The sequence below is a fragment of the Uranotaenia lowii genome, chromosome 1 (assembly GCF_029784155.1).
Source record: "Uranotaenia lowii strain MFRU-FL chromosome 1, ASM2978415v1, whole genome shotgun sequence".
Classification (NCBI taxonomy): domain Eukaryota; kingdom Metazoa; phylum Arthropoda; class Insecta; order Diptera; family Culicidae; genus Uranotaenia; species Uranotaenia lowii.
In genome coordinates this window covers 135,186,913-135,198,606 of record NC_073691.1, presented here as the reverse complement: position 1 = coordinate 135,198,606, position 11,694 = coordinate 135,186,913, and the positions used below count along the sequence as shown (strand labels likewise).

General features: G+C 34.8%; 1 protein-coding gene across 1 annotated transcript; it reads right to left on the bottom strand.

Moving 5' to 3' along the window:
• Nucleotides 1-1,116: 1,116 nt before the first annotated feature.
• Nucleotides 1,117-11,288, bottom strand: LOC129740306 (uncharacterized). The gene is made up of 2 exons (XM_055731946.1): nt 10,676-11,288; nt 1,117-3,092 (listed from the first exon to the last, which is right to left on the bottom strand). The coding sequence occupies exons 1-2, from the start codon at nt 11,112-11,114 to the stop codon at nt 2,773-2,775; spliced, it is 759 nt and encodes a 252-aa protein (XP_055587921.1). The 5' UTR covers nt 11,115-11,288; the 3' UTR covers nt 1,117-2,772.
• Nucleotides 11,289-11,694: the final 406 nt, after the last annotated feature.

Sequence of the window (11,694 nt, the reverse complement as noted above, 5' to 3'; positions counted from 1 at the left end):
TTTTGAGGGACGAGATTACGTCATAGTCATGAGAAAACAAAGTGCGACCTTTTCAAAAGGAATTCTTTTTATAATGTTCAAGAAAAATTTACAAAAGTTATCAAAGTTCTTGTTATAGATTTATGTTGATTTGTGGAAAGAAACCACTCATATCTTTGCCAAATTCAAGCAGTCGAAATTTTTTAAATACATTTTATTTGTTCAGATCAATGAATGATAGGTGGGTTATTGGCCCTCGTCAATTTTCCAGAGAGGAAAGTTTTGTAATTATCAAATGTAGTTATTGGTACCATCTTGCGCAAATTGGAAGAAATCACCGACCGTTCAAATAACTAGCTCAAGTAGTGCATCGAATCAAAGTTAATCATTTAAAGAAATCCGTTCTCCGATCGACATGCAGTGATAAATTTCTCCCTAGCCGTAATAACACATGTTGGTCGGAACCGAAACTAATTGTAGCATATAGATATACATACATATATCCCAAATCTTCAGCAACCGAAAGATTTTCTCTGATGCGCAATATGGTTATTATCGATGGAAGCTGCGCGCTATCGGTGTGGGGCAATGAAAAAAAATTAAAATTAACAGTGGATGGCGCCCCAAATGGCACCATAACGTGGGTAATTGGCCGATTGGGGCTGTTCGGCCTCATTCGCAGAAATGATTGGGGGATTTATGTCAACCCATTGAGAGCCCCCTTGTGGAAGATGTTTTCGATGGCCAAACGTGCTGCCTACTGGAGGAAATGCTCAACATGGGTTGAGCCACACTTGTGAATTTTCATGTGCTTACCTACATTTATCTATCGAACGGTGGAGGATCATTAACAATGGCAGTGGGACAAGTTAATTTTAAAAATGATGTGAAAGAGGCTTTGATTGATTTAGGAAAAAAGGCGAATAGTTACGAAGCCAGATTTTAAGATGTTACCTATCACCAAAGGGTTTTTTTGTAATGCAGCGGAAGAAAAGAAAAGGTGCCTCCACCTTAGGCGCGAGCGGTCAATTAAAATGGTCAAAAAGCGTCAAAATAATGCACACGGGAAAAGTCGAGGAAAGTGGGGGGAAAAGTTGTAGTTTTCTTTTCGTTCGGATAGTTCACAAAGAAGCGCAATTGAGGTCTGCCGGTTTTCGGTTTCGGAATACTGATTTCGCCGCCGCGGGCTCATCGCGCCTGCATTTGGTACGGAAGTCCGCGGAACGGCTGAAATTGATGGTTTATTTTTTCATTAACGATTAGTTTTTTTACAACATCATTTCGTGGCTTTTTTTGTCATACTTAGAGTGCGTACAATGCAATTTTATCGCTCTTTTAATTCGTTTACATTATAACTTAATACATTAGCAACAGGGAATTAACAAGTTTTTGTTTTCTTGGAAGGAAGAATCTTGTTTCCTTCCTAATCCAACGGCTTTAACAAACATGTAACAATGCGTTAATTTAACATACTATTTCAGCTGTGTGCCATGAGAGCATAGAACAGATCTAGTACTAGCATATTGGTTAGTTGGAAAGAGGAGGACGAGGAATTTAGGATGATTAAACTAGGGAGCTTGGATTTCATAAAGTATACCACTTAGCGCATAGTTTTACAAGATTAAGTTTAAGGGAGGTCAGTAAGTTTAGGGGGGTCCTATGAGGACCGAAGTTGACTGGGGTTGATCTTTTGAACTGGCAATACGGAAAGCTTTCGCTTGATAGACGAAGGAAATTTGTAAAGAATCTGTGAGCAGCAACAGCAGCATGAACAACAACAACATAACATTAACAGGTTGCTGACTCAACATACATTTGAAGGAGGAAAAAAAGTTTTCGAAAGCGACCGAACCGCCAGCAAAAAATTAGATTAGAAAAGATTAGAAACTAGTCTCAGAACAAATTAAGTGAGTTGAAAATTCAAAGTAGAGAACGAAGAGATGGGGCATGAGGATGATTGAAAAGGAAATGGAAGATCACGGTCAGCTTGTCAGAATAATTTGCCACCGTTACGGAAGAGGAGATAGTAGAAAAAAAATAGAAAGAAAAATGGAAATGTTGGAAATGAAATGGAAGGTGGAAAACGGAGTGAGCTACTCACGGGCTGAAACGATAGAAGGTGTTTCAAATGAAAGCGAAAACGTTGATGATATTGTATGTAGATTCAAGATGGTGGTACAGTGGAAATGTGTTGGAAAACATCGGTAGTAGAGCGCATAGTCAGCAACAATCATCAACGAATAGATCCGGCCGTTATTACGTGGGAAAAAAAGAAGGTGGGAAATCTAAATTGCTTTGAGAAAGACATACAAAGGTTTAAAGACTTTGAAGAGAGCTAGATGCTAGGGAAAAATTCAAGGGGAAGGAACTACGAGACAATGAATTGTAGGATTTTAATGAAACAGACAGGCTGTGGAAATCAGTGGAAAATGCGAAAATTATACCGTGATACAACTTGTCGAAAGTTGAAAGAACTCACGGCTTGTTACGTAACGAGGAAAGATGATGGGAAGGTTCAAAGGGGTTATTCATGGAATAATACATAATAGAAAAAGAAAGAGTTGCTCTTTGAATTAATTAGGCATACGACTGCAAAATCTTAAACACGCAAAAAATTTGTCTGAGCTAAACGAAAGTGAAGAGTTGAATTACGTTCCAGTTGGTCTCACAATAATTTAAATAAATAAATAAATAAATAATTTAACTCTTCCGCACACTTTCGTGACATTGGACATTCTAGAAGCTGTGGCACAGCTTTCGATGGGTCAGGAAACGCCCAATCTGTTCGTCGTTCTACGCCTGGTTCTTGGCATAGGCGTTGTAGGCCAGGTTCTGGGCAGCTGCTGCGGCCACATCGGCCGATCGTCGATCCCAACCGCCGCCATGTCCGGAACCTCCGCTGGACCAGCCGCCCCCGCCGCCGCCGCCCTGTTTGCTCGAAACCAGCTTCTTCAGACCGATGATTCCGGCCAGCAGCAGTGCGATCTTGGACACGATCAGCGCCTTTCCGGCTAACAGGTACAGACCGGCAATCGCCACCGGAACCATGGCGGCCATCTTCATCATGAAGCCCATCATCATCATGCTCATCATCTTCTTCATCTTGCCACGACCTATTCGTAAAAAAAAGGAAACGAGAGCAAAGAAGGAAAAAAATCAATGATAAAACTCTCTTTTTAAGTAGAATTGTTGGTGATTTTTCTTTTAAAAAATACAGAATTGAATTACTATGCTAAAATACGATTTAAAATCTGTTTATAAATTTTGATGAAAAAAATATTTATTTAATTTTTTTATCTTGATTTTTGTTGAATAATTTCTGGGTTTTGACCAAATTTATCTGGATATTACCCGGATTTTTGATCGTCAATTTAGAAATGAAATACCCGGATTTTGCCGAATTTATAAAGAAAATTCCCGGATTGTCTGGCAGGATACGTGCTGAAAAAATTCTGGGAACCTTAATCTACACAGGTGAATCTGGCCCTTCAAGCTTTTAAGCTTGACAATCATACTCAAAATACTGATGGGTCAGATTAAAATAATTCGAAAATTAACTTCGGAGTTGCTCAATAACCTGAATCCCATAATAAATATTTTTCATGATCTGTAGATTTGGTGAGACATGGATGAAAAATGTCGAATTCATTAGTTTGGAAAAAATTAGTGAAGTAAAAACATATTTGATAAAGTGAATGTTGAAAAACGACAACTTATTTTGAAATCAATTCAAAGTCTATTATGGAAATGATGTTAAGGATTTTATCTAAATATTTCCAATTAAGATATTTTACGTTTGTGTTAAAACTCGAGTTTAAAAAGTGTATTTAGAAATGTGTTAAATCAACAACATAAATTGCACATTTGATCGAACGGGAAACAAAACGAAACTAAAACTCCAGTCGAAACAATTTGTACTCCCGAGAGCGTTGATTCACAACCTTGAATTCAAATTACACAATTACATATGTAAAATATTTACTTTTTGTGTAACTTGAAAAACCCTAGGTATTCCTTAAACCATTTTGACAAAACATATATATAAAATTATTATCTATGGATGCGCCTTAATGGGTTCTAAAATTTGACAAAAAATGTTAAAAGGATCATAAATTATATCCAACGAAGTACTGAAAATTGGAACCCAGAGCAATCAAAAAAACCGAATGTTTTTGTAAATTTATTCCCTTATCTTTAAATTTTTTGACATTCAGCACAAAGTGCATAGCATTTCAAACATTTTCTTCCAAAAACTAATATAATCAAAAGATGAACAATGTTGCTGCATACATTTAGGGGCAAAAATTATAAACATGTTTAAATATTTTTTACCTTAAAACAAACGAAATTTAACCCTCATGCATTTCCCTAGGTCCTTCCACTGTCCCTATGTTCTTTTTTTCTTCAAATTTAACCATTTGATAGGCTATACAGGTTCTATACAGACTTTCTCAAAGAAATTGCCCGTTTTTTTTTTTTAATATCCAAAAATTAGCATATAATGAACATGAAAATAACTCTAAAGCTATACCTTTACAAAGAAAAAAAAAGTGAAACTTTCATATAAAACATCCCATTTGCTTCTTAATGCTATCATTTTATCAGGAGAGGTGTTTGAGAGTCTTCGAAAAAACAAAAATTATAAAACATTTAAACTTCATTTAAAGTAATATAAAAAAATCTCCAACTACAAACCAAATTTAGCCTATATAAAACTCAATTTATAGGCTTTCAAACGTAGAAAACAGTTTAATGGTATTTAAACTTCAGACTTAGTTAATGATGATTATCTGCAAAATGTTTATATTGATCAAAGTTCCCCCATTTTTCGGTACCTACTGAATTGACTGAACCAGTCTAAATTCAACCATGAACGCTTGCTAAATATTGAAAACCACTTGCATCACCCTTAATTTACTTCTCTTTTTTTTGTGAAAGTTCCTGTTGTAATACAAAACTTATCTGAAACTGATATATTTACATTGAAAATTATTTCTTCATGGCATTGCAACTTTTAATCCTCCCATAGCTTTTCGAAACTAAAATTAAGAAAAATCTTATCTTGACATATTTTTTATGAGATCCGGTTGCAAGCAAAATTCACATTTTTCCTAGGTGCCCAAAATTGGAGAACTGATTTTGGGGGTTGAATCCAATTATGGAATTTTTTATCAGCTCATGTTTTTGAAAAAAAAAAAACTTTTGGAAACGGTTAGTTATTTGATAATTTAGTGCACTTTATTTCAATAATTTAGGAAATACTTTAAAGATTTTTCAAATAAAGATTTTAAATCAATGATATACTATCTCGAAGATAGTGAGTATTCATGACTTCTGAGAAAAATGGGGATGAAATTCTGTTTTGTTTTTCCTTTTCTGTAAAATACAGTAATCTGCACTCAACTTCAATTGAAATATTTTTCCTAAAAAAGTGTTCAACCTTCAACAAAGTTCATTTATAAATAGAAATCTTCAATATCAAATTCTCACTCATTCATTCTCATCATCTCTGAATCATTCATTCAATTTTCAAAAAAAATAATAAAAATTTAATTTAATAATAGCGTTGTGACGAACTTTGGAAGTAGAATATATAGGCAATACTTGTTACTTGATTGAACAGAAGCAAATGGAAATAATTAAATTCGAAATCAGTTCCTTTTTTTATGTTCATTACTCAAAACTGATTCAGGTCCCTATACTTAAACTTGCTAATGCCATTTAAGCAAGGAATACCATACGTACTCTTTTAAGAGTACATGTACTCTTCTTCTATCAAAAAATGGGTGTACTTTTCTTTTCATGAAATTCAATGAAATATACTCTTTTTTTTTGTTAAAAACATTTTTCCTGTTGTACATTTCATTTCTTTTAAATTGGCTACTTGAAGTTGGTCAGGACCGAACGATATTGACTAAAATATAACAGTCTTTCTTTTAATTCGTTCAAATAATTTCAAAGACAATCAACCCATTCGGGTACTACAATCAATTTTTTTCTACCTTTCTGATTATTTCAAACTGAAATCGGCTTTATCTCATAAAAATAAGCGTGCCTTTGGATTGTTGATACCTTACAGTCGATGAAAATTAAATAGGTACATTAATTTTTTAAAATCGAATTTTTATTATTAGCTTCTAGACGCCGTACTAAATTGTTGAGCCAATAAGCGCCTTTGAGTATGCAAATTTCTACCTTATAGTACACATTTTAAATTTATGTCCTCGACCATGATTAATGTGTGTGTTTCGATTTCGTGTTAACATCTTTATGTCATACGCGACATATATCAACGATGCAGTTGGCGGACAGTCATTGAAAAAATTAACCGATACAACTGTGATCGATGTTTACTCTTGAGCTCGAGCTCACGGACATCGGCTCAGCATCAACTGACTTGCCATCTAAGCTATGTCACAAGCCGACCGTGATTGATATTTTATAGTAATTTTGACTATTTTTCGGACCAGGGATTCAATCAAACAACTTAGCTTTTGAAATGCCCGACGTTTTGACCAGTTTGGGTGGACTTTCTTAATGGAATTATCTGTCCATTGTTCTGTAATTCCCTTGAGAAAGTCCACCAACAATGGTCGAAACGTCGGGCATTTCAAAAGCTAAGTTGTTTGATTGAGTCCCTAGACCGAAACATAGCCAAAATTACCGTAAAAGTACTCATTATGCACAACATTTTAAATGATCCTTTATTTTTTTTGGAAAATAAGCTCATTGGACGCTTTTTGCGTTGCAAGGTATGGTTACCCTAGTCCAAGCTAAAAAAAACAAAATCCCACAAAAGATTCAAGTTGAGAGTGCCAAAATCATCTTTAATTAGTTATCAAAACAGAGCAACCAATGATGCTGCTCTTCTGTGTTATCTATCTATTAGTAAATACTCTATTACTTTATTGTAATCATCTAAAATTTTCAGTTCGGTTCTAAACATTTTAGACAGCTCATAAAATTGATTCAAAATATAATTTTGATTGAATTTATCATTAAAAGTTATAATAAGAATTTCATATGCCGGACTCAGAACGCAAGCGTTCAACAATATCACGTTTGGACATAAAAAAGATTATGCAGTTTTTGACTATTTTTTCATAAATTTTAAGATCGAATCATCAATCACAATCATATTCTGAATCCATTCTATCGGACATGTCTTTAATTTTCAATATACAACTTTGTATTTTGGATTTGGATTTGATTTTCCGAGGTTTTTTTTTTGTTCTGAGTTATTTTGAATCGGGGTCTTTATTTGAATTGGGAACTTTAATCCATACCAATATTTATTTCTGCTATATTCATTTCTAGTAACTTGAATTCTGCATTTTAAAGATTTGAAATCGACAAATTCTGTTTAGAACAAAACAAAACGATTATAGGTTCAAACTTGGATGAACATTCAAAATAGAAAAACTCGTATCACGTAAAGCATATGACGTGTCTGTGTGTCATCAACGCAAATCAGTAATTCAAATGCTCGTAAAGTTACTATACTGAAATCATATTACAAGAAAGTGGTTAGGAATTTTATTTTATTTCTACATGTGAGATTTAATAATTCGAAGTTTGAATTAAGAACTTCAATCTTATTGCCTACAGGAATACAGTTTCAAAATATAATCTTTATGAGCAATACGATCTTCACAATGTTTCCAATGAAATTTTCAATTTTACGACTTAGATTCGTATGGCAGATGCAAACTACACATCATAATAGTCAAATCTCATAATGTGTAGAATACAAGTCATTTGAAGATCCGACTGACAGTGATAATTTCACAGGCGTAATTAAATTGCATACTTTCTTCAAACTAAGCTTTGATCATTGAAATAATAAAATTGAAAGAATAAATTTCAAGTTAAGAAAATTTACTTATCTTTGTGGTATGGTGTTAAAAAAAATAATGAAATCCAACTAGGAATTCGTCCTTTTTCAGTTCCTTTACCCTCCACGGGGGATGAAGAGTTCTTAAATGTGCATACTAAAAAAAAATACTTATTTTCTCCAATATTCCAGGTGTCTGAAAGCTATATTCACATGAGCAGAAATATGATTTTTATACATGAAGCAATTTTTATATTTTGAATCTTATATAGTTTTTAATAAAATGATTTCATGATAAAAGTTGTCAAAATGACCGATTTCCGAGACCAGGCTGGCTTAATGTCTATGTTTATGCTTTGGACAATATGTCAGTTCTACATGCAAAAAGTGGCAGGAATTGATGAGAAACATACGTCAAAGCTGAATTGTTGATAAAAATTTAAGATATCACACGGTCTTTTGCATAAAACATAGTTAGGGATACCATTTGATGGTGAAATTTCATTCAACTGTTTTTTATCAAATATTACCAAGAATTACAAGTACAAGTATTAAGCTTTTCTATTTTCACTGTTAGATTTTTTTTTATTCCATTATAGTCGTTTAACCATCTAAATATGGCATTCGCGACTTTATATTGACGTTGCAGTTGCCGGACATTTATTGAAAAAACTAACCCGGCACAACTATGTTCAATATTTAGGGGAGAATGAGGATATTTGATCCCTGGGGTTACTTGATTCCTTCGCTATATCTCGAAACAGGAATGTCTTACAAATATCAAATGTTCTAGAAAAATGTGCCAAACAGAATAAAACAACAATGCTGTTATCTGATCAAATTTTGAAAATTTTAATTTTCGAGTTATTGAACTTTATTTGAAAAATTTTACAAAATGTGATTTAAAGATCTTCATTTATCTCTTTAAAATGTTTCTCCAGGAAAAAAATATGATCAAAATATCTTTTCCAATATGTCAATTGTTAGAGTATACTATGAAGTTCATAATGGCATATTTTCAAAGTAATAGTATACTCTAATTTTTTTAAGAAGAAGTTTTCCAAAATGTATGTAATGGATATAATTGATCCCTAGAATCTAAAAAGAATGGATCGCGATCATTGGTTAACATGAAATTACTAATATCTGACCAATAACTAATGTTTATCGAGTAATTATCTGTTAAAAAGGGCTAAAAATATTGTATTTATCTAAAAACTAGAATATTGCGCCCAACAGTATGCCACCCTAGTGTCGGTGAATACAAACTTTTATAATTCTCTTTGTCTAATACTTACAAACTGTGAAATGAGAACTAATATGGCAAGAAATAGTCAACGGACCTTTTATTGCCTAGGGTTAGAGCACCCTCTATAAAAGATCAAGTCTCCTTTAGTAAAAGATCAAGTCTCCTGTAACTTAAAAAATATCACTTTTTTTAGTCTCACAAAAATGCTTCTAGCTCATCTACGAGCTCATATATCGTTCTAACTTTTGGAACATATGAACTTGAAATTACACGCTGTCAGAAAATGCAAAAGACGGCGAGTTTCTAATTTTGCCCAAAAAGATATGATGAAAATCAGAAAAGGGCATAAAGTATCCTCATGCTCCCCTACTCTTGAGCTCGAATTCGTGTACATCAGCTCAGGAGGCAATCGACTTGCCAACTGAGCCATATCACTGTTAGATTGTGATTAGAGCTAAGATTCATGGTTTCAAAGATAAAATGCATAAATTATAAATGGTAGACCTATTTTTTCTTAATGGAGGCATTTTACTTGCTTACCGGTATTCAAAACCTGTCTTTTTGTTCAATATCTAATCTTTGAAACTTTGGTAAAAGCTTCAATTTGTTGAATTTCTGATTTTCAACTGAATTTCTAATTATAATCTAATGATAATTCCAAACATTTTTGTTTCGAAATTCCATATACATGATGTTTTATGTTCAATGTCAAATGTTTGTGTTTTTCTTTCAAACTTGTTCATGCCATGTGTTCAGAGCATGTTTTCTCTAAAACGCGTTCCGTCTGTAAGCGCATTTAGGGACACTTCTCCGTACTCGCCTCGGACCGATTTCGATCAGCATTTGATAACAGGTCGAAAATCAAAAGGGTGGCTTGAGTTTCATCAAAGGTTGAAATAATGTTTGTATCTATGTATCATTTTGACTTTTTTGGGAAAGCAGAAATTTTAATCGAAGCATAATTAATCATACTGATGAATAAGTTTGGACAGAATCTAAATGTTTAAGTTTATATGAAGGCTCAAAATACTCAAAATATGGCCAAATTCAACATTTGGAACACTAAACTTTGATGCTGACGGATTTTTGAAAAAACGCTTTATAATTTTTCATCCATTTAACTTCATTGGTAAATCAAAAGACATTTTTCAAATACATTGTTGGTTGTATTTGATTATGTTTAACATAAATAAGTGTGTAGAATCTTTTAAGTTCGGTAAAAATAATCACCATTTTCATTCTACACCATTCAACTGATTTTTAATGCTCGGAAAGTCAAATCATTGGTCTTTTATCACAAACTGTTTGCGTTTCTTGAGTGGAGTCAAAAGTGAAATATGCGTCAGTTGTGATCAAACATTAAAATTTTGTAAAGTATTTTATATCGCTGATTCGGTTTGAAACGATAAGATATCACTTCACATTGCGAATAAGTTTTCACATTCAAGTTGAACTATTTCATTCTTCTATTGAAAGATTCACTTCTGTTGCAATTTCCCGATGGAGGATATTTTTTCCAAAGTTTTTCCCTCATACACAGAGCACAGAATTCCCAAACTGCAAAAGTTCCTCAAGTCCCAAAACTTCCCACCATCCCATGCCCAAAAACGCACCTTCTTCCAGCCCACGGCCAAGCTCTTCGCTAGACATCCGGGGCAGACTGATCTGGATCGTCCGACTGCTGAACAGGCTGGAAACTTTGTCCAACAGCATGTTGGTCAGAGCTTCATCCCGTGCTTCCAATCCTCGTGGCAAGGTCTGTTCCAGCTCGGCTTCTGTCAGTGGTTTGCTTGCGACTTCAGCGGCAGCAGACCGTTCGTTCCGGACAACCTTCATGTCCCCGAGGGCCAGTGAATCTACCCGGCTCAATCGATCAATGAAGGTGATGGCGCGCTTCTTGAGACATGGCGAGAACCCGGTCTCAGCCTTGGAACATTCGTCGTAAACCCTCACGATGGCACGTAATCCTTGGCTTTGGTAATCTTCCGTGGCCCCGAGGACCATCGCACTTAGCAGCACTACGGCACACACAGATCGCAACACTGGAATCATGTTTGTATGATTTTGTTTAGAGTTCTTGGAATGTCCTTTGCTTTTGAGGGTGTCACACACTGTCACTCTTTGAGGAGCCAAGCTAAAACCCCTTTTCTATTTAAAATCCCAGGCTCTAGGCAGCACACCGGATAACAGTCGCAAGATCACTGATGCTGAGTTCAAAAAACAACGTCATATTTATATGAGACGATGGTTAGTTTTTCTTTTTTCCGCGGGTTCAAGTCGTCTCCGTTGAATCAGCAGCGGTTATTTTTTTAGCGCGCGCGCCGCACACAATTCGTTAGAGTACCACGCGGTGCCCCTAGAAAGATTTGCGCTCCCGTCTTCGTCGTCGGAAACGAACCTGAGATAGAGCTTAAGAAACGCGAACCTAAACCCGGCAGCCAATGTGCGACGCCTCTCAAAACAAACTTCGAAAGAGCGAGAAAGCGATATCAACAAAACAAGCGTCGTTTCAAGCCGCGCAAAAGAAAAGTCGCGAAAAGCTTTTCGGAAACTAACAGCACATGGATAGCAACATAAAATCCCGCCACAAAGCCACTCACTGTTAGTATTCCTCAACAAAACACGTGGATGG

Bases quoted from the DNA above. Each gene is read 5' to 3' on its own strand.
- LOC129740306 (XM_055731946.1), bottom strand. From the start codon at position 11,114: ATGATTCCAGTGTTGCGATCTGTGTGTGCCGTAGTGCTGCTAAGTGCG. The intron at 3,093-10,675 runs GTGCGTTTTTGG...TTTTACGAATAG, and splicing joins TGGCCGTGGGCTGGAAGAAG to GTCGTGGCAAGATGAAGAAG.